General features: G+C 44.7%; 1 protein-coding gene across 2 annotated transcripts in view; it reads right to left on the minus strand.

Annotated features, from left to right (window-relative positions):
* Positions 1–6,039: 6,039 nt before the first annotated feature.
* The window catches only part of LOC8052274, a 28,037-nt gene continuing 10,954 nt past the window's right edge, over positions 6,040–23,122 (minus strand). For both annotated transcript variants that reach the window (XM_040498990.2, XM_040205185.3), the window contains exons 10-16: positions 20,341–20,631; positions 18,834–18,893; positions 16,786–17,091; positions 15,729–15,791; positions 15,496–15,555; positions 11,561–11,596; positions 6,040–6,563 (exon numbers count right to left, since the gene is read on the minus strand). In XM_040498990.2, the coding sequence (XP_040354924.1) occupies positions 6,043–6,563; positions 11,561–11,596; positions 15,496–15,555; positions 15,729–15,791; positions 16,786–17,091; positions 18,834–18,893; positions 20,341–20,631 (1,337 nt within the window). In that variant the 3' untranslated portion in view covers positions 6,040–6,042. The remainder of the gene's footprint in view (positions 6,564–11,560; positions 11,597–15,495; positions 15,556–15,728; positions 15,792–16,785; positions 17,092–18,833; positions 18,894–20,340; positions 20,632–23,122) is intronic.

Consider the following 23,122-nt stretch of genomic DNA (forward strand, 5'->3'; position numbering starts at 1 on the left):
ATGACTTTCTGCATTTCTCAGAAACGCTGCTTGAACACAGCATAGAACTGAGGTTGCTGGTGGTTCTCGTTGGTGATCTTAACATAAATGCTTCCGCGGACAATGTATCATATTTGCGCTTTCAAGAGATATTTGAATCTTATGGTTGCACAAACACAATAGCTGAACCAACTAGAATCACCTCTACTTCCGGGACAACCCTTGACCTCTGCATTACAAATCTTCCTATTGAGAATTTGAGACCAGGTGTATTAACGTGAGATATCAGTGATCATTTGCCGATATACTGTCTAATGCCTGTTAACCAGCTGCGCAAGAATAAAGAAAAAAAGCTGGTTACAGGTTATTCGGAACGAAATATTCAGCATTTCAAAGATCTTATTTCCTGCCTAGATTGGGATAGTGTTTTGAGAGAAAATGATGCAAACACAGCCTATGACGTTTTTTTTTTTTTTTTTTTTTTTTTTTTTTTTTTATCCTGCTTTGTGTCCGCGTATAACACCTCTTTTCCCCTAAAGACACGAAAAAAAACAAGAAAACTCGAAAACCATGGATATCTCATGAATTATATGCAAGAATTAAAAACCGCAACAAGCTATTTCAAATATTTCTAAAAACGAGAAGCGAAATTGACCTTTGCATATTTAAGAAAGTCCGAAATAAACTAAACTGATATTAAAAAAAGCAAAATGCGAATATTACATGAACAAATTTTCAGAGGTTATGGGAGATCCCCGCATGATATGGCAAACAGTAAACGAGATCATTTCTAAAAATACCTCGGCAAGAAAAGTTCGATATTACAATGAGGCGCTGACGGATGAACAGATAGCAAATCTGTTCAATGTGCATTTTGTGGCTGTTGGTGCTCCTTTAAATAAAAATCGACAAACTGTCTTGATTCCCTCTTTCTATATCCGACAGACCAGTGTGAAATAATGGAGTTAATTCTAGCATTAAAAAAAATTATTGCGCCTCCGGGCCAGACGACACTAAACCAAAACCGTTAAAAGCCGTTTGCGACACAGTCAGTATTCCACTCGCGCACGTTTGTAACCTCATGTTATCTACGGGTGTCTTTCCAGACAAAATGAAGCATGCACGTGTGACGGTTATACACAAAGGTGGCCCAGTTTGTGACTTAAACAACTATGGACCTATTTCTGTACTTTCAGTTTTTGCAAAGGTAGCCGAACACATTATAAATAAAAGACTTGTTAAGTTTTTGACCTTCAATAATATTTTAGTAAAAGAACAATTTGGTTTTCAGAAAAATAAATCGCCAGAAGTTGCACTTCTTGGAATTAAAGAACAAATTCTCGAGAACAGAGAACAAAAAATATTCACGCTTGGTATATTTCTAGATCTCAAGAAGGCTTTTGATTGCGTTCAGCATGAAATACTTTTACAGAAACTTCCGTTTTGAGGAATACGCGGTATTTCCTTATCACTTTTTAAAAGTTACCTCACTACAATAACGCAATATACAGTAGTAAATGGAGTAAAGTCAGACGTTCAGTACATAAAGTATGGGGTTTCTCAGAATCTATTCTTGGTCCTATAATATTTTTGTTATATATTAACGACATTGTAAACATACATGGCAGTTCAAATATAGTCCTATATGCAGATGACACAAATATTTTCTTTTCTGGCTCGGACATCGACGACCTCAAGTAACTATATTTTCTGACTCCCCGGCCTTTACTCTCTCCGGTATGCTATTTAGAATCGCGAAATTCATAATAGGTATTGTGAAATTGGCAAATGAAAATGATGCAAAAACCAACATTCAAATATACGCGCACTTTTCAGTGCCGTGACGTCAGTGGCAGGCAAGCTTGCCAGTCGAGCAAGCAGCCAAAAAATAGAATATGCCAATCATTTGTTCCGTGCTGGGGCGCGGGTACTGCAGCGAGCTTCCCAAGCATTCATTTGACACCATGAAACTGCTTCGAATCAGTTTAAAACAAAATCTACAGCCCAAAGAGTGAACCCCTGCCTTCCACTGACGTCACTTTTTCATTGTTGCCAGTAGAGACTTCGAGCTTGAAAAACACGGTGAGGACCAAAACTGTAAATTCAATAACTTCGCAAAAAAACAATATTTTGACCTAACATTTGGGATACTATTTTCACGATGTTTGTTGGTTAGTTTAGCAAAATTTCAAGCAAATCGGGGACCATGAAAAAAACAGCGGAGTACCCCTTTATGGCTTAGACCTAATAAACTTTATTTAAACATAGAAAAAACAAAGTACTTACTGTTTAGACCAAAAGGAATGATACCACCTTCCAATTTGCAATGAAAATTCCAGGACTCTTATATTCAACCATCTTCAACCATTCGATTCTTGGGGGTTTTATTCCATGAAAATCTGGTCAACGATCATCCCAAACAAATCTAAACAATATTGTATCCATACAAAAGCAAGCATTGTGAGCAATTGGTAACATACAACTTCTTAAAAGTGCCACACCATATTTTAGGACATATCAAATTCTCAATGTAAGAAATCTACATCAATATAGACTATCACTTGAAATTTGGCGGCAATTTCAGCTCGATAAATTGGTGTTCCATGCTAAGTACCACACGAAAGATAGCCCGTATAATTTAAGCCGTCATTTATAAATAAAATCGCGTTCGCGAACGAATTATGGAGACCAGAGATTGAGTTTTCTTATACCAGACTATTTAAACCAATACCCATACATTTTAGCTTCATTGGAGTGCGTACGATCCACTGATCTCACTTGCCGCTCCCGCAAGTGAAGCCACCGGACTTCACTCGCTTGGGATACGATTTGCCGTTTTTGCTAGCCTTTGCTGCGGTTTTCCAGCGTGCTGTGGACACGTTTTCTACTCGTTCGTCGTCATTCGCCGAAGAAGTTTTTTGAAGACTCTGTGTTTTGTTGAGACTTGCCGTCGTGAACACGTGGAAAATTTTACGAAAGTGCAGTGTCGCAGGAAAAAGGCACAACGCGTCGAAAGGAATGGCTGGCGGCGTGTTCAAAGCTTCCTTGGCACGCCGAAGTGCCGTGTCTCTGTGCCTTCGCACGCTTGGATACCGACCAAGAATCGACGCCGTGTGGATGTGTTTTGCGAGTGCAATGAGCGTGAAGCCGTATCAAAAGGTACGACTCGTCGAAAACAAGTGTCGCCGGAGTCGCGGCGTGATCAAAGCTTCCTTGGCACGCCGAGTGATGCATCTTTGTGCCTTCGCACGCTTGGATACCGGTCAAGAATTGACGCCGCGCCAAAGTTCTGAACGTGTGTCGCGCGTAGAAGCCTTTAGATCATTTATATATATCGGCCACGGAGTTCTGGATCGTCCAGCTGTTCCGGTGAGTTGCTATCAATAAAAGGGAGAGATCTGTACGTGTTCTTATGTACTATATTAACCATGGCTATGTCCCAAATCTACTCCAATAGATTCCGTGGGAGCACGAATAGGGCAACGTTGTGGAGCCAGGGGGGTTTTCGAAAGCAAAAGTACAAGACGGCGAGAATGAAAATCTTTGAAGCGCGGCCGATATGGTCGTGTGCAATCTGCTGACCAATTACAATTAGGCGAGCCGCGCTCAAACGTCAAGTGCAATTAAGTAGGCTGATAATAAGTCAGCACTGATCAGTGATGAGGAGCTGTTGTGCACGGAATTGCGTAAATCGTCTAAGGACGAAAAAAAGACGTACCTTCCCCCCATCTTCCGTCGCTAGTGGACGCTGGATTAAGCTCGTTCCTAAACCGCGAGGGGAAAAGACGCTGATCCAGAGGCACGAACAGCTTCACGCACATTGCACTCGCTAGACACATACACACGGCGTCGGTTCTTGGTCGGTATCCAAGCGTGCGAAGGCACAGAGACACGGCACTTCGGCGTGCCATGGAAGCTTTGAACACGCCGCCAGCCCTTCCTTTCGACGCGTTGTGCCTTTTTCCTGCGACACTGCACTTTCGTAAAATTGTCCACGTGTTCACAACGGCAAGTCTCAACAATACACAGAGTCTTCAAAAAACTTCTTCGGCGAATGACGACGAACGAGTAGAAAACGTGTCCACAGCACGCTGGAAAACCGCAGCAAAGGCTAGCAAAAACGGCAAATCGTATCCCAAGCGAGTGAAGTCCGGTGGCTTCACTTGCGCTGCAGCGAACAAGCGGGGAAGCGCGATCCAGCAATTGTCATAGAGATCAGTGGTACGATCACTCTATCAGTATAAACATATTGTAAAAGAACATTTACTCACAGGGGAATAAAACCGGGTGTGTTCTAAGCAAAATGCTTGGAATGATAACTAGCAATTGTCCTTTCACGTCATGTTTTGTGATGTATTTGTTTTGTATTGATTTTTAGTTTGGAGTGAAATTGTATCATTTCTCATTTGTTTATTTTTGCTACCGTTGTTGCGAAAAGGGTGGCATGGCCCCGTCAGTCATTTATGCCTTTTGCCATGTCCCCTGAAACATCTCTGTACCGTTATGTCTTAACTGTGCGTGGCCTACCCATAGCACTCTTGCAACAACAATCAAATCAGTTGCTAGGCGTTTCTTCTTTTTAATATATATGAGAGATTTCGAACGCTGCCATTGCCGCTGCAGCTTATGCAACCACAATCTTCACCTAGAAATGCATGCGGGGAGCGCTACGTGCTTCGAATTGTTATTGCGCGCCTTATCATCTATCATGTGGTTTCGACACGTGTTTTCTAGCTTTTCTTATTGAAATGAGTTAGTTTCCATAAACAAGACACTTGCGGTGCGGTGATAATTACAAAAGATCAATCGTGCGGCGCGATTTTGTATGGCCTCAATGTTGGACACAAGTGTTGGGTGACCGGGACCCCAGATTGCTGCAGCGTATTCAAATTTTGAATGTACCAGTGTTTTAAATAAAAGTAATTTTAATGACACGGGGGCTAATTCCAAATTTAGTTTTAAGTAACCAAGCATAGAGTTGGTGTTAGCAGAGATGTGATTAATGTGATTGTTCCATAACATGTTATGGGTTATAGGAACACCAAAATATTTGTAGGCGTGGAGGTCTGAGCTGCCATTTCTCATGCGTCCACTCCACATGCTGTTGAACTGAAACATGCACACTCTGGAATAAATTTTATGGCAAGGTAACCACTGAAATAAGTCCTCAGCGCAGTACAGTATGTCAAAATGGGAACCTTCTAAGTGTTACTAGACATCTGCCAGTGAAATTACATCGCTTGGCCAAAAGAATAGGCGAAAACGAAAGTCTCGTCAAACATTTATTATCTGCGAGACTATCTTGGTTGTACCCAAGTGAGACAAGAGTGTATAACAAAGAAGCCAGCAGGGATAGAAATATTTTTACACATATTTGACCATACCTCAAGAAAACACACGTCAAACTATGCAAGCTTGATATGCAAGAAAAAGCATGCTCCAGTTTGTAATCGGATGCTGCCGCCTCTGACTGCCACTGGAGCGGACTTGCGGTTTGACGAGGTATTGTCCCGCACAAACAAAGACCTTAATGCAAGGATGATTATGTGATACTACGATGAACGGCTTACGTTCCAACACCACTGGATAAACTCAATGGTGCATTGACCTGTTGAAGAGAGTGCATAAATCGGTTCCTTAGCATATCGCGCTAAACTTGCTACAGAGGCGCCTGTAGCCTAATATATTTTGTGATTCCCCCCCTTAAAAAAAAACAAAAAAAAAAACTTTTTAAATTAAAAAAAAGAAATTATGTCTTCAGCTTATGGCACACTGGAACAGAGATTGAAGACTCCGAGATATATGCATTTGGAAGGCCTGTTGCACATCAGTGTCCTCCTGCAGATGTCCCTGGTTTCATAATCCTTGTGTGTTGACAAGCGACTGCTGAAGCAAGGCTGGTTAGAAATTGTCAAGGAGCACCGTTGGCCCTTTGGGCTAGAGTTTCATTCCAAGCAAGGGCTTCGCAACAACGGTTGCACTTGTAACGTCCTGCACCTGTAGGGGCCCAAACGCGAACAGTGCGGGTCTTGCTTCCAGAACTTCGAGACGCAGCCCACGCTTTCAAGGTTTTTTATTTGTGTGCGTACAAACGTGGTCGACCAAATTCGTAAGCTGTACGAAGGCTTGGGGGCAGAGCTTGCACCTGTGAGGTTTCTGACCCCCGTGCGTTTGACGATGGAGGGCCAGACTGTCGTGCACAGCAAAGGTTTTGGGGCACAGATCGCACCTGTAAGATTTTTCGTCGCTCGTCTGTGCTAAAACGCGATTGGTTACGCCGCTGTTCTGCGTGAAGGCTTCGGGAGACTGCTGGTGCTCGTCCTTGCACGCTTGAATCGAGCCGGAGGACTTCAACGACCTGTCTCTCGCCCGCTTTTGAATGTGGTGGCGCAAAATGGACGTGGAGCCAAACGACGTGGGACGGTACTGGCACTCTGACGGTTGTTCATCGTCGTGGGAAACCAGGTGGCTCACGATCCCGCGCCGGTCGGTGGTGATGTGGGTGCAGAAACAGCACCGGAACAGGACGTCTTCGGTGACCTTCAAAAGGAAGCTGGTCGATCCCAACGGCGTGTTTCCATCACCTATGAAAGAACGAAAAAAGCCCTTGCGTGCGTTCGGAGATGCGTGAAAAGCTCAACCAAGGTAGCAACTCGGTTTAAAAAATGAGTAGTAGTCATAACGGGGAGTACAAGTAGGTCGTTCCGATGACTCCATAACGATACCCGACACTTCACCGACGCCTTTGCGCATGCACCATATAGCTGTCGGAGGTATCAGAATGGTAGACTAAAACTCCAATGTTTTGCACAATATTGAAGTTGATCTTAAAGTGGACACTCAAGTCTCCAAAAACCCCTTTTGTGCCTGCGTACGTAAGACACGTAAATCACACAATGAAGTTTTCCTAAAAACTTTTTGAGCACAATATATTTACGTTGCAAGACACCTTTTGAGTTAAGAGCAATTCCGAAACGCGTGACTGTGTTCCCAATTTTTTTAATTTTTTTAATAAAATTAAGGTATATTTGGACAAAAACATATCCTCAGACTTGATTAATAAAAACTCAATCGAAAATTAAAAACAGCGCGGAAAGACGAGGACTAGACAAAGAAGTGACACGGACGTAGCGCTACGTCCGTGTCACTTCTTTGTCTGGTCCTCGTCTTTCCGCGCTGTTTTTAATTCCGATGTACCAACTCGCCCAAGCCTCAACTTTAGCATCAATCGAAAGATGTTTACAATTCTTTGTAATGCCGAATTATAGCGCAGCTCTTGAGGAGGAGGAGGAGGGGAAGGTACAGAGAGAAGGGTATTTTCGGCTCCTCCATCCTCCCTTGTGACGTCACTCGTGAAGGTCACTGTGAAAGTCGTGACCTTCACTCGTTACCTTTGTGACGTCGCTCGTGACCCTCATGATGTCACACGTGACGTCCCTTGTGACGTCATTATGAGGAACGTCCCATAATGCAAAGCGTGGTTACGGCGACGCCGACGCCGCTCAAGCCAGAAACGGGCGCCTAAGAGCTGCACTCTAAAATATTCCTGCAGCTGCACTTTGCAATAGCAGTACTAACTGTTCCACAATAAATCTTGCAAACAAATGTTGCTAAAAAAAATAAAAAAAGTACTTTGAAATAACCTAATTTATGGATGTAGTCGTTGGGAAGCGTAAAGGCTTCAGCTGCCCTCCTTCCATGAAATGTATAAGGCCACTTCTTTCACTGTTATAAAAATCCAACCCATCCTCCAAGGATCACTAATATGATCCAAACTGCAAATCGGAACAGTTGCTTTTGTCGTGGCCCAAAAGGTTGTTGGCCCGTTGTCCTAGACAGACCTTAATGATATAAACAAGAAGCTCCCATTTGCCAATTAAAAAAAAAAAAAAAAAAAAAAAATTACCTGAATCGGTCTTTTTTTTTTTTTTTTTTTTTTTTTAAAGATTGTCGAACCTGTTCTTTGAGAAAATTTATAAAATACCGTTCTTTTTGCTTTTCAGTCTGCTGTTGTGACATCGAAATTCCAAGTTTTTCGAATAAATCCAAATCGACAAAATGTTTTACTGCCGAGTGTTTTTTGGATTGATATGAAAACACGGAATCCTAATCGTAACATATTCAAGCACATGAAGCTTTTTAGTCGGTGTTCCTTTAGTTTAGTAGTCTTATTTCTTGCTGCCCTATTGGTTTCGGTTCCCAGAAACATGCGAACATATTGTAGCAGTGCTGCCGAGGCACGTGCGAGAACCCACCGAGGACGACGACGAAGCGCGTGCAGACGGCGCGTGACACACTTCGAATTGGGTCTGATTTGGTTATGGACGTCCTTTTGTAAATTAAAAACGTAACATTTGGTGTCAGAAGTGGGATTTCTCGCATGGCGCCTCAAGTTACCCGGACAGCCTCCTCTCGGGAAGAACATCCTCTGCAATGTGGTCAGCGTTGGCATCTCATGGAACCAATGGATGGCGGCTGGATTTCCCGACGCCGCAAATCTTCATGCGGGAACCGCCACGAACAAGTTACCACTTCGCCACGTTCCCGACAACCATTCTGTGGCCGTTCACTGAAGATCCTGCATTCGCCTATGGCCAAATTTGCATCCCAAAGCTTCAAGGCATTGAGGAGCGTAGTGCGCGCTGGACTTGAATGTTTTTCTGACTGTCGTTCTGGACATTCGGCAGATGAGGTCGTGAGCATAACGCTCTATCTTCTGAACTTTGGCCTTACCGGCACATTTCATTTTCGGTGTTGCTTTTCGAAATGCGCAAATGTGCAGTGATGCTTTGCACCGATATGATATGTGCCGGCATCAGAGTTCTGATTAGGCATGCCACCAGGGGTGACGAAAACAGGAGCTAGCGGCGGCCAAGTGACAAGTTTCCGGGCATCAACTTCAAAAAGCGCCAATGTGCTGGATTTTGGTGCTGCGGAGGAACTGTCGTAGAAGAGCATCGGCAACGACACCTGCAAAAGGAGCTGTCTGTCTTTAATGGAACGTGGCGAGGTTGTTAAGCAGAATGAACCAACCTACAAAGAAACATCACTAAAAAAACTCAGAGGGGAAATAGTGTAGCGGTGCTGCCGAGGCGCGTGCGAGAACCCACCGAGGACGGCGACGAAGTGCGTGCAGACGGCGCGTGACACACTTCGAATTGGGTCTGATTTGGTTATGGACGTCCTTTTGTAAATTAAAAACGTAACAATATTGATTGTTTCATTGGTATAAACCATCTCATGTCTGTTTAAGAACTTTTGCCTACATAAATGCTAAAGATAATTTCTTTTGCAAGTGGCTCAGCTTCACAGTTATGCTGAAGTGGGCGAAAGTGCTCACGCCAGCTTGAGTCAGCAATTAATTGCACATATAAGTCTCGTCCAATGAATTTTTGCTTTCAAAGTGATTCTTGCATTAGCCGCCAGGGGAATAAATCAGCAGAAATATCTTCACACTTTTGGCACAGAATTGCAGATTCTGTTCCTTCGACACCTTGAGTTTCAAACAAAGCACCATTCTTAGGTACCAATCTGTGTTGTCGAACTCTAAAGCGCATGTTTGTCTGCTCAATATTGTGTTTCATAATTCTGATGGTGATAAATTAGAATGCTGAATCTTTCAATAGCTTCAATACCTTGGCAATTCCAATGGTAACAACAAGGAACATGGCATTGCAGAATTATGTGTCATCCCTGGTTCTGCTTTGAATGGGAAAGGTTTCCAAAAAAAAAGGCAATGTGTGAGAATATAAAAAAAAAAAAATTGGAGCTGTAGCTAAGTGAAGCCTTCACCCCCAATTTTAAGCATACAAATGACCCCCTTCCCATTTTCAAGTCACACGATAAAATAAGTTTTTTAATTCTAACTTGGTCAACTCCACAAGACGGCGATCACTTAGTTGAACTAGTGAGGTTAGTCCTGCAGACTGAATTGAAATTTTTCATAGCCATGGGAATGAAGAGCAAACGAGAATGCATACACAATTGTGCCAATGCTTCTCTGTAATGCTGGCAAGCATCTTCCAGCATGCAGTGAAACTGACAAGTGGTGATTTGGAACAGCTCTTGTAGCAGGGAAGACGGCTTTTGAAGCAGAGATTCTCACCTTTGAAAAAAAAAAAAAAAATACAATTTTGAGCTTTCATGCTAGAAAATTTTATACAATGTTTCAAAGTTAGACTGTGGAAAAAAAAAACTGCAGTTGCTGGAGTGTTCGGAGACTATTTGAAGAGTCATTCCTACAGGGTACCTGGCCACTACAGATATTTTTTACTGAACATCATACAGCGGTAATTTTCCTGATGTCTCAATTAACCTATTAGGAGTACCGATGGCGCCTTCGGTCCGAGTTTGCCGTAAAAAAATGTTTTTGGCTACTTTGTAGGGTTTGTATCGTGCTGCTGCCACTCATATTCCACCTGCTACTGTTCAGAGTAGCTAAGCGGAGCACATAGCTACTCTAACCAATCACATTGGATAGCACTAGCTGTTTATCGCGATCGATGCGAGCATTATTCAGACGTTAGGAGTGTGCACATAATAAATTTTGGGTTTGAGGCAAATTCAAAGTGAATAGTTGTTTTGGCTGAATATTTTTGAATTGAATATTGAATAGTTGCTGCGCCTTTCTCTATGCCTTTCACTACTGTTACACCATGTTTAAACGAAAATTCAGTTGAACTGTGAACGCTGTTCCCAAGCTTCTAATTACCCATTTATGAGCTCTGTTAAATTCAATCTAGCTATATTTATAGATTGTGGCCTCAGAAAATCCAATACCTACATTGGAATGGCAAGTAAACGACAGATTTTTCATACAATTAAACCTGTAAAGAAGCCCAGCCATACCTAATTGAAGGGTTTCATAAATCTTCTTGCTATATACAAACTTATATTTTAAATTAAAAAAAGAAAAAAACACATTAATAATGAACACAGATTGTTAAAACATCGCTGACATCTTGCATAATAGCCAGTTAAATTTTGAAGACTTTACTGCAATGTAAAATCAGAAATCACGTCTCTTTTTTTTTTTAATACAGTAGGTTTGCGCATGCAGCAGACCACTTTGAAAGTGTGTTTTTCACCTAAAAGCACAGCTCGGCTGCGGCGAAGCGAGTCGCGCGATTCCGGTGTCAGCTCCGCGGGTATTGCTTCTCTGCCGTGCACCGCTGCTTGAGGAGAAGCGCACTCAAGGGGGCTAACCCCACCGCAACCAACACTTCAAAAAGTGTGAATATCGCAGTTCATTTTGAAGAGAATATCAAATAGTGTTTTATTTCTACAAATAGCATTTTATTTCTAACTACTATATTTAAAAATTCGAATATTTGCACAACCCTACTCTTCGCACATAATAATTAACCATTTGAAAAAAATTTTTTAATTTTTTGTGGCATTGTTAACAATGCCATGTGCCAGACACGTTCAGTTTCCTCTTCGAGAATAGCTCCCCTTTGGTGCAGACATGGCACAAATTGTGCACAAATACAGCCTTTGGAGCAGCATGTAGCAGGCTGTTCATTTTGGCGCAGTTTGGCACAAATGGCTCAGCAGTTACATTACTGTCATGCAAACTCACCATGCACTGCTGCTGACTGTAAAAACTCTTGTTCACCTGCATAAAAAAAAAAAAAAAAAGATTACTTTACACAAGTAGTAAGCAAATGAATGTTTCGATGTAGCAGTTGGTTACACACCATTACATAGCCTGCCGTCGGCTGGGGCGGCTGCATTACCAGTGTTGGCACTGACGAGTTCTCCCACAGCAAAAAGCGGCCTTCACGCTAAACAAGCAGCAAAAACGGCCAGTGCCCTCCCTTCAAATATTTAAATGTAGCCGCGGGTTTTCTCTCGTTCAAAAATACTGCAAACTTCCACCCTGTTCATCGTGGTAGGTCTTGCACTGGGGCACGAAACGGTACACCACTGCCTTGGCACTTCTGCCTCAACACCAATGCGCTCGGTTAGTACTACTAGTACTAGGCATCTTAAAAACATCTAGTGCGAAGGACAAGGACAAGTAGAAGACTAGACAGGACAAGTGCTTCTACTTATCCTCGTCTTTCGCACTGTCACTGAGATGCTTATCCAACTAGGCCATCAACTCGCTTTCATCCTTTTAATGCGGCATTTTTGCAAAATTGTTGATGCATATTTTTTACTGTTCGGATTTCTTTCTTTCGTTGGAACATTCTTTCTGCCCGGGCTCGCCGAACGATGGGACTGCGGAGTTGTGGCTGTCACCTCGTCGGGCATGCCTCCACCATTTGCAATGGCCTCCCAGACAACCCTGCTACCCGTCACTCGTACGAATGCAACCGATTCCAACAACGTTACTAGTACTACGCACGGTGCCACACTCGACGAGCAGCGCCCAGAGTGGTGGCGCCCCGTCACCTGATCCCCTCGCGGACGCCGCCATTTTGGCGCTCGGCGCAGGGCCGACGCGACCGGCGATTGTCGTCCTCCAAAAATGCGACTGCCCAAGAGTTTTCTTTTGTGGGACGCCGGAAAGCTTGGTTAATGTCGCCTTTCTCCTCCTCGGACCATTTGGACGCATCTGGAGGACGAAATGCCAAAAGAGCAATTCCTACATATTTGGGGGAAGCTAGACGGCTGGCAACAACGATTTTGAACGTCAATACTCCCGAGGCAATGCTCGCTCGTGCCTGTTCTAACGTCTAACGGCACGACGCTCCGGCTTTTGCGATGTCGTCGTCCAGCTTTTGCGTCGTCGGGGACTTCGGGACCTCTTTCGACTCGTGGGAGAAATGGGACGCTAAACGTGCCGGTCCAATGCATGCTTCAGGCACCGCACACATACTCGAGCTATGTTGAAATGTCTAACTGGAAATATTACCCCGCAAAATAAACCCGGTACGCAAAACTAGTTTTGCCGCACAACCAAACGATGCGAGGAGCGAGCCGCGAAACCTGCACCATCAATCCTACCGACTGTCACAAGCGACAACAACGATGATGGCCGGAGAGACGCTCCCCGTAATTTGCACACTGCTAAAAACTTGCGCGAGAGAGATGGGATCGAGACAAAAACAGAAACGAACGCGTAGCTGTTGTGCGTTTGCTGGTCCCTCATCAAAAACTGCTCGATGGCATTAAAAGTATGTCTGATGTAAGAGTACTTGGAAAAAAAGTCGGGGTTCCAATCCACGCTGCGAAGGTGGTTTACCAGCGAAGCTGTGGTATCACCTGCAACGATTGCCCACTGCACTATAGACCCTTTTCATGGCAAACGCCACCAGGTGGTGCTCCAGTTTTTGACGTCCCAGAGAACTTCCTGTTTAGAAAAGGAATGAACAAAGCCCACCCTAACACTGCTACTTGAAATGTTGATGAAACTTTAACTCCAGGTGAACGCCAACAAAATGAAGAAGCGCGAGATCTATTAATATTTTTTGGATATTCTTGTAAACCAACTTGCCTCCTCCAAGATGTTATATGTCCAGCCGAGGGCCTTTTTAAATCTCCAATTTTGATGCACGTATATAGCATTTATGCTTTCTAGCACTGGTGACATAAACAAGCATGACAGGTTTGCAAAGGCGGAACCACAGTCACATGGGACGCAAGTGGCAGTTCATGTTTGTAAACAGCAACTATACTACACTATATTAAAACTTTAGATATATAAAAGGCTAGCGACATCACTCCCCACGTCGCAAGCTGCCGTCGCCGCGGCAGCTTGTGCAACAACCGAGAAACATATGCGTTGAGCATTACATGCTTCGCATTGTTATCAGGAGCGCCTTATCTTCAATTATGTGGTTGGGATGCTTGTTTGGTGCTTGTTCCTTATTGAAACGAATGCTGTGCTGTATGTTGCATGCATGATATGCACTTTTCGCTTCAATTGGCGTTTCTTTTTTTTTTTTGTGAGGATGATGACACGAGGAAATGTGCAGTCGTATGCAATTCTTATAGCTTCTCTGTAAATATTGCAAACGACTGCACACAGTATGCTGCGATTGACAGTGGTAACTGCTGCGCTGTGGAAAGGCACGTTGAAAGATATTTGCCTTCAGACAGTGCGCTGAACAATGGTTGCAATGGGTTCTGAGAACAGAACCTGGGTGGCGTTAGTGAGGAGGCGAGGGGAGCGCGTCACCACAGCGGCGACCACGTGGGTATTTTACAATGGCGGCTGCCAGGGGGGGTGGGCGGGACAAGGAAGAGCATTACCGGAGGGAATGTGAATGTAGAGGGGAGGATGGCGAGGCAGAAAGTACTCCCCCCGTGATTACGTGGGTTTTTCGAAACAGCGGCGGCCTATAGAGGGGGGGGAACGACAGAGAGCCTTGCTGTTGGCGTGTATGCGTGAGGAAGGACGGGGAGAGGTAGAACAGTGCTGTTGCTGTAGAGTAGGGTTTTGCATTCGTACGCAAGCATTTTTGGCTGGGAATGGGCACTAACGGCTACCGCCGTAAAACTGGCAAACTTAGTCAAAATGATCTAGGCTAGGAAACTTCTATTTTTTATTCGTGAAAGCTTCAAAAATGTTTTGGAAGTGTAGAACTTGGAGTTCTGTGACCATTTTGAGAATTCAAGCTTCTCAAACTGGAACCTGAGAAAATGTCAAAATCTTCTCATCTTTCTAAATGTCAATTACAGGACGGTTTTAGATTGCCAAACTGAAAATATTGAACAAACTCAAAAGTTATGAACATTGCATATTTGCACGTCAGTGAGGTTAGGATGTTTCAAAACCTTATAAACTGGAATTTTTACTACGAGACTGTGAAGGCCCGTTCACACACTTGACTCCTTAGAACCGAGCACCTTAAAACCTGTTAAAATCTCTTACAACGGGAGAACATACTGACACGCTGGTGCCATCTATGCAGTGACCCTGGAACTGCATTTCACTAAAGAAAAGGTTTGGCGGTATTTGCGAGGTCAAATGTACATACTACTTATGAGAAATGTTTGTTTATAATATTGACAAATGTTTTTCAAGCCAAAAAGAAAATAATGAGATGCGGAAAAAATTGAAAATACACAAGACTGCCCAGTGTGTCACTTCTACCCAATGGGTGCTGCCCAGCGTGTCCTCTCGTCGTACGAGATTTTGAAAGGTTTCAAGGCACTTGACTCTAAAAGGTCACAAGTGTGTGAACGGGCTTTACCCTGTAACTAAATCTGAAAGAGACATTAACACATGCCACATCCTGTTTACACTTTTCAAACTGATTTTGATTGCAAACAACCCCTCAAAAAAAGTCAAATTTCGGGGTTTTACGTGCCAAACCAAAGGCGGGCATCGGGCACGCCCCAGCGGAGGACTGAGGATTAATTTGGACCACCTGGGGATCTTTTCACGTGCAACCGAAATCTCGGTTACACGGCGTATTCTCCGCAATAAGCCTCCGTCAGATTGCGGGCACCTTGGCCGGGATTCAAACCCGCCACATGGGGATCCATAGGCCGACCGACGCTCTCGCCTTGGAGCCACCAAGGTGGCTTAAACAACCCCTCAAGACAGCCGGCTATGCATACCTTCGCTTTTGGGTAAACTGACGGCAACTCCAGGTTGCTCATGGGCAGCTAAGGTCAGGTCTGCAATGTAAAAAGAATAGCACAAAGAGACAAAACAGAACCGATCAATGTAGAAGAAATCTTTGCCATCAGTTTCGAAACCTAACTGTGGACAATCAAGCATGCGCATTCATTTTGAATCTCATTTTTTTTGTATAAAAAATAAATGACCACATCTTTTTATCGTGGCTGACCTGAGGGAACACCCAAGATCGATGGCACATGATCCAGGTCTGCAAACGACTGTGCTGGATTTCCTGGAAAACAAAAAGTGGGATTAACGTCGCACAAGGCTCTTTAAGGCGGCACATAAACAGGACGTCTGTGGATTAATGAGTGCAGAGGGTGAAGAGCAGATGTGTCAGTTCCAAGAAACGCACAATTAATTGAAGGGGAAATGCAGGGAAGTTATGTTGCATTCGGATAAAACATGGACAATGCATTTTAGCTGGGTGAAACCGGCCTGAAAAGTTAGGTTAGCGTACGCTTGGCACTTGGCTATGTTCTTCTGTTATAATCATTCTATTGAGTAATTTCACTGGTAGAAAGGTTTCATGTGCGAATAATTCAGTCCAAGCTCCGATTGTAAGTTAAGCCAGCCATTCTCAAACGTTTGGCAGTCATGAACCCCCTTACCCACTCGGAGGTCATTCGGGGACCCCCCACTGCATTCTTCACCAGAGGTCTCGTGCGATGGCATAGGAAGGCCTTTTTTCTTAGAGCGGTTTTTTGATTTGGCGTGGACCCCGTGAATGCTCTCAACGAACCCTGGGGTTCACAGACCACAGTTTGAGAACCGCCGAGTTAGGCGTATGGTTAAACTTCTTATTAGTGCCCTGCAGAAGGTGCAAACCACTTTCATAATGCAAGGAAACAAAAACCAATTTTAACAGCCGCAATGCAATAGTAAGGAAATAACATCTCATGATTCAAACCCACCACCTGACCTTCTCGGCATCACGCAGGGCTATACTCCGTTCACTACTAAACTGACAGGACGGTGGAAGCTACATGTTTGTTGGACCGGCCAACCGTCTACCTCCCACTGCACGATCACGCCCCCTCTGCATGTGCAGAGAGCGTAGACAGGCACTCTCTACATGTGAATACGTAAATGGGCGGCATCCAATCAGGGGCCATCCAATCTTGCCGTGACCACAGGGGGTCAAGTAAAAATATTGCACCCCCGATTGGCTGCTGCCCCTTAAAACGTCTTCTACAGGATCTCGCCAAAAAAACTATGTCGCGTACGTGGCGTTTTTGAGGATTCGGGATTCGTCTTCGGGGGGAAGAACCTTGGAATTTTATCTTCGTACTTCTTCCTTCCACTAGTGTTGAAGTGGGCCCCACAGATTTTGCTACTGGCCTTTGGCTCCCACCATGGTTGCCCCTCTGGTAGAGCCAGATTGATTTCCGTTATCCATCTCTTCCTCAACTCGATGTCGGCCGGGAACTTGTGCCAAGAGAGCTCCTCGTTCTTCTTCCTCCTGTCGTTGTTTCGGCACCCTTGCACGCAGCAAGTTTGTCTGGAATGTCCCTGCCACGTACGCTTCCTTCCTGCACAGACGCCATGCCGTCAAAGAAGCTCAGAACTGTTTTGGAATTGCAGTGTTCTTTGATTCCGAACTTCATCAAGCAGAATGCTTTTAAAAACTAATTTACAAGAGCAAAAAGCAAAACAGCAAGTAAAGACAAGAGACAAGCTGAAAAAGCACACATACACATTTTTCTTTTCTTTTTCTCTTTTACTTTAGTCATGTTAAACTAACTAGCCCAACTCCATGTCTTGTCATGAAAACAACATAACACAGCCAGGTGTCTTTACGATCCCTCGACAGGCATCAAACCCTGGACCTCACGTTCCACAATTTAATGCTTTACCCTTGTACCAGTGGAGTGTCAAGACTCGGATGCGTGCCCTAAATAAATAATCGTGCAAGCTTTATCGGAGGTCATGTGACATAAAGTCATGATGTTACATTGCCGTGGTGTCATGCAACAATGTGACCAGTAGTTACACCAACCACATGACCCGTAGTCACCACAAGAAAAATGGTTGTTTCCATGCTCACAATTTCTTTTCACTTAATAATTGCCCCAGGTGCCCACAATATAATTTCATAGTTTAACGAATATTAGGCCTAAATAAATGGGGTCTCAAAGAGAAATTTCCTTTTTCTGTTTTATTCTTTGAGCCAGGTAACGTCCTGTTCTCAAAGTTTGTGCATTCTATCGCTACTGCTAGCTTCACATTCACACAGTTTGAGGTTTCCACGATGCATAGTTAAATATGCGGGCCAAGAAGCGGGGTTTCATTTCTTGATTTGACCGTGTTTCAGCGATAAATATATTTATAAAAAACATTCTGAACTCTGTGACTTTTAAGCGCGAGACACATACGCGAAAAATCCATCCGATCCGACGTCCGATCCAGCAGTACGACTGCCTGATCCGAAAAATTTGGTCGCTTCAGGCGTCGGATCGCCGATCCGACGTGCGTCCATTGCGCCAGATAGTTTCGCACGGCGGACGGATTGTCGGATGCGTCTAGCCAATGACAGCACAGCTAGCGCGAACGTCATGATGACGTATCGGGTCTGGCTGGGCAAATAAAAAAACGGGATGGGCGACAAAAAGCCGGTCGCGTTGATCCCGCTGACCCATTCGAGAAAGATGGCTTCGGCAAAGAATGCACGCGCTAACAAGAACGACCTTCGAACTTCGCTCATGCGAGCTAAACCGTCAATCTGGGACCAGAGATCTGTGAACGCGGACCTCCGCTGGAGTGCTTGGATCTCCTGGGTGGAGCCGAACGGATCGTCGTGTCGCATGCAAGGTCGGAAACTGTGTCTCAAACTGCCGCGTGCGGCGATTCGGAGCGGCGTTCGGACTGTCGGATCGGACGATTCTGCCGTCCATGTGTCTCGCGCTTCATCTATTCTGTGAACCTTTAATTTTTTTAAAGTAATTTTTTAGGTCTGAATTTTGAGTTTTGAGGTTTAAAAAATTAAAACTTCTCAAACTTGAACTTGAAAAACGAAATGTCAAAATCTTTTAATCTTTACATTCTTAACCTCAAAGACATTCTTGAGTGCTGAGCTTAAACCTAAAAAAAACTCTACAACTATGAACATAGAAAATGTGCACATCAGTAAGGTTTGAACATTTCAAAGCCTTATAAAGTGGAACCCCAGATTTTAGTATGAAACTGTAACACAGAAACTAAATCCACAAATTATCATATGCTACATCCAGCTTGTACTTTTTCAAAGCAATTTGTGCAAACAATCCATCCATACCTTCCTCTTTCGGTACACTGACGACGACCAGAGGTTGCTGAATGGCGGCTGTAATTAGGTCTGCAAAGTGAAAGAGCACAAAGGAACATAACTTAATCAATCAAAATATTACGTGAAAGGATGTTTTGCAAGAAGATAAAAATTACAGAAAAAAATGAAAGCCGTTTACAACTCCCTGTAACACCGAATGAGAGCGCAGCTCTTGAGGAGGAGAAGGGTACTGGGGGGTGAAGTGACCTGGGGGAGGTCACGTGACCTTGGGGGGTCACATGACGATGCCGATGATGTCATCAGTGACGATGACGATGCGGACTCCGATGACTTCGCCAGCGATGATGACGATGACGATGCGGATGTCGGTGATGACGTCACTGATGACGTCATCTGTGATGATGACGATGACGATGCGATGCCGGTGACGTCATCAGTGATGTCACTGATGACGTCATCAGTGATGATGACGATGACGATACGGATGCCGGTGAGGTCATCAGTGACGTCACTGATGACGTCATCAGTGATGATGACGATGACGATGCGGATGCCGGTGACGTCATCAGTGACGATGACGTCACCGGCATCTGCATCGTCATCATCACTGATGACGTCATCAGTGACGTCATCAGTCACGTGACCCCCGCCGAGGTCACGTGACCTCGGTGGGGGTCACGTGACCCTGGGGGTGGTCATGTGACCTGGGGGTGTCACGTGGCTTCGGGGGGGTCACGTGACCTCAAGGGGGTCATGTGACCTTGGGGTTCACGTGACCTTAGGATGACCTTGGGGGCCACGTGACCTTGGGATGACCTTGGTTACGCCGACGGCGACGCCGCTCAAGCCGGGAACGGGCCCCTAAGAGCTGCGCTCTAAAAAGACAGAGGGATAGTAGGAGGAATACACAGGTAAAGCATTGACTGTCGACTGTCATTTTCATTTGACTCTAAAATACAATTAAGTAAAAGAACAAACAACTGAAAAGCAGACCCTAGGTATGGTGGGCTAGAAGGGGAAGACAGTTATGCGGGCAAGAGCGGTCCCACAATTCAAGCCTACAGAGCGCAGCATGATCTGTATGCATGCGGCGGTGCCACCTTGTGCTTTAGAGCTAGACGAGGCTAAGATAAATGGGCGGATATCGAGCACTTGATTTCGATCTGTACGGGCATTGTTCAAGCGTAAATGGGAACACAACCCTTTATATTTCACTTTACATATCTTGCCTGCTCTGTTTCATTCAGAAACCAGTTTCCAACAAGTTAACAAGTCTTTACAGTTGTGGCACTGCTGTTAGCTTACAGATTGTACCACAGACCTTTTCTGAAATTGTGAACGACGTGAGGGCTTCCGCGAAAACACTTTGTACCCGACTTGCCGCTGCCCCTTCGAACCGCAGAGTAGAGCCACTGGTAGAGCTACGAAGCCTGGAAGGCCTCTCCAATCAGTGCACTTATCACATTCTAAAATGTCATCCAGGCATCGTAGTCTCACCGAGAACTGCGTTACGTACGTGATGCTCTCGGGGCTTCGGCGTCCGGCCTCAGGGGGAAGAACCTTGGGATCTTGTCTTCGTACCTCCTCCTTCCGCTGGCGTTGAAGTGGTCCCCGCAGATTTTGTTGCTGGGTTTTGGTTCCCACCAAAACGGGCCCGGCATGGCTCGGTTGATCTGCGTCACCCACTGCTTCTTCAGCTCGACGTCGGCCGGGAAATTGTGCCAAGAGACCTCCTTGTTCCTTGTGTCATTCTTCGAGCATCCCGGAATGCAGCAGGTTTGCCCCGAACGTCCCGGACGTCTCTTTGCTGTGCGGATACGTACCAACGCGCCGTCATCAAAGAAACCCGGAATTGCTTGGAATTACAGTGCCTCGGTGTCCTTCAATTCTAAAAAAAAATAGAAACGGCTAATGACGAGGACAGGGTAAAAGAAAGTTTTCCAAGGTGCGAAACTTTTATTTCTGATTCCCGAAAACGTGAAAAGGATTTCAACTCCGAAAACTTAAAAAGGACAATGGCGCACGAGGCCGGAGCTGTTGTCTGTCAGTCTTCTTTCACTCTGTCCCCGTCGTTGTACTTTTGAGAACAAACCAACTTATCCCAATCGTCAACATTATTTAATTTGATTCCGAAAATATTTTTAAACACCGAATGTGCCACGTGGCTTGCCCCTAGTAAGTTGCTGCGACGCATGCTTGTAATCTCGAGTATGTGCAGTCGCCCAATTTTTTAATAATATCATGCGAGCGTCGACCGCCGGGACGGGCAGTGCCGTGCCGCAGAGAAATGCAGCGTCACAGGAGAGATTAAACACGTGTGCACAAAGCCCTTTCTGGGGATCATTGTCCGCTAGGGTATTCCGCTGATCGCACACAGCCCCTGCTATTGCTAAGAGTGTGTCACGTGGCCTTCCTGTTGGGCACAACTGCACGTGGAAGTACAACGCCATGTGGCAGGGTGACAGTGCTGGATTGGTTTTGATGGCTTGTAGCATTAGCTATGGTATATAGTTTAATGCATCGTTGCATTTAGCTTGTAGCGTCATCATATTTTTCTTTTTTTGGTGCTGACAAAGTAAGCGCAAACAAAAAAATAAAAGAATAAAAAAAAAGCTAAATTAAACGAGATGACACGCAATTTCTTTCACGCCTGAGCAGTATCACGGTATCACGCAAGCAAGCAAGCAAGCGCTCTTCAGATCTTAGCTTAAAGGCAGTCAGCTATGCCAGCAGGTAAGGAACAGGGGCTGTGTGCGGTCAACGGAATAGCCTAGCAGACGACGCTCGCACCGGAGAGAGCTTTGTGCGCATGCGCCTAATCTCTCTCGTGACGTCGCATTTCTCCGCAGCACAGCGCTGGCCGTCCCGGCGGTGGACGCTTGCGTGATATTATTAAAAGATTGGGCGACTGTACATCATGCTTTGTTCATTGCAATCCTGTACGATTGTTTGAGTAACAACTGCACAAAATATGTAGTTGTTTAGAGACTTTGTTGTTCTGTCCGTTTTTTTATTTTCCTACGTCTCTGGGTTAATATGGATGGGTATGTAGTTGCTTTTTTGCTAAAATTGTTTTTTTTTTTAATGTTCTTCCTGCTTTAATTTTTTTTCTTTCTCCGGTGTTGTATTGTTGTTGTTACCTGCTGAGCAATGTAAATGGGTAACAGGGCCCCATCAGGTAGAGCAAACCTGCCTTTTGCCTTACTGCCCTACACCTTATACCTGAACAAAACGAACAAAAAAACAAACAAATAGAAGAGCATCACATGAGTTGTGTGTCGGTGCTGGGCTTAAAGTCATATCCAATTGGTGAGAATGCGAGTTCCAGCCGAACGCTGACACAGCACTCGCGTCCCAATCTGTGCCCCTACTAACCTCCGATAGATGACGGACTAGCAGAAAGTAAACTCAAAAGCACGCTCACATGCCCGAATAACCGCCGCTTTTTTGTGCCAGAATCGTTTGTTACGCAGGACCAATCACAATTAAGAAGGTAAATGCCGCAAAAGTTCTCATTCGTTTTCTAAGGGGAATCACGCCTGGATTTCTGCTTTTAAGGGGAATGAACCTCCGCAACCGTGAACGGTGCCGTGTTTCTGGAATTCAAATCTTGTAACATTTATGCCTCTCATTCTCCCCTGCCTCTTTAAAGCCTTCCTTTAAACACCCTATCCCTCTCTCCCAGCACAAAGTAGTCAACTGTGACAATTACCCAGTTTAATTATATACTACTCTGTCTTCTTGTTTATCTTTTCCTTCTGGCATGACGCTTCTCGGAGTTTTCGTTACACGAGAGCCCCCTAACTTATGCCTCACTCACTTTACTTGACAAAAAAAAAGACCAAAAAACTCGGGCATCGATTTGAAGGAGACCGTGCGATGTTGTTAGGCAAACGACGCCTTTACGTAAGTTTTCACTCGCTTTGACCACTTTTCGATGAACGGGTGGGGAGATCACACAAGTCACACTAATAAAGTGAGTGCGCTTCACTGTTAGAAGTGCGGTTACACTGATTGTGCGTTATTTGGAAAAGTAGTGACATGTCACTCTCCACTGCCTCTTCACCCTCTCTTTCGACAATGTCTCAACCCTCATCCCTACCGTCTGCCGTATTGTTTGCTCCAAGACGCAGCCACTGTAGGCGTTTGCTGCTGCCGTATTTGAGTCGCATTTGCGAAGGCAATAACTGACAAGCAGGCTGTAACCGTTATATCAATATGTAAGTCCTCTCTGCTCTCAAGTTACCGCACACTGTGGTGCATTTAAAGTCCTGTTTAGAGCAAATGTGAAGGTAAAG

The sequence above is a fragment of the Ixodes scapularis genome, unplaced genomic scaffold, assembly GCF_016920785.2.
Source record: "Ixodes scapularis isolate PalLabHiFi unplaced genomic scaffold, ASM1692078v2 PGA_scaffold8__174_contigs__length_109621045, whole genome shotgun sequence".
In the NCBI taxonomy this organism is placed as follows: Eukaryota; Metazoa; Arthropoda; class Arachnida; order Ixodida; family Ixodidae; genus Ixodes; species Ixodes scapularis.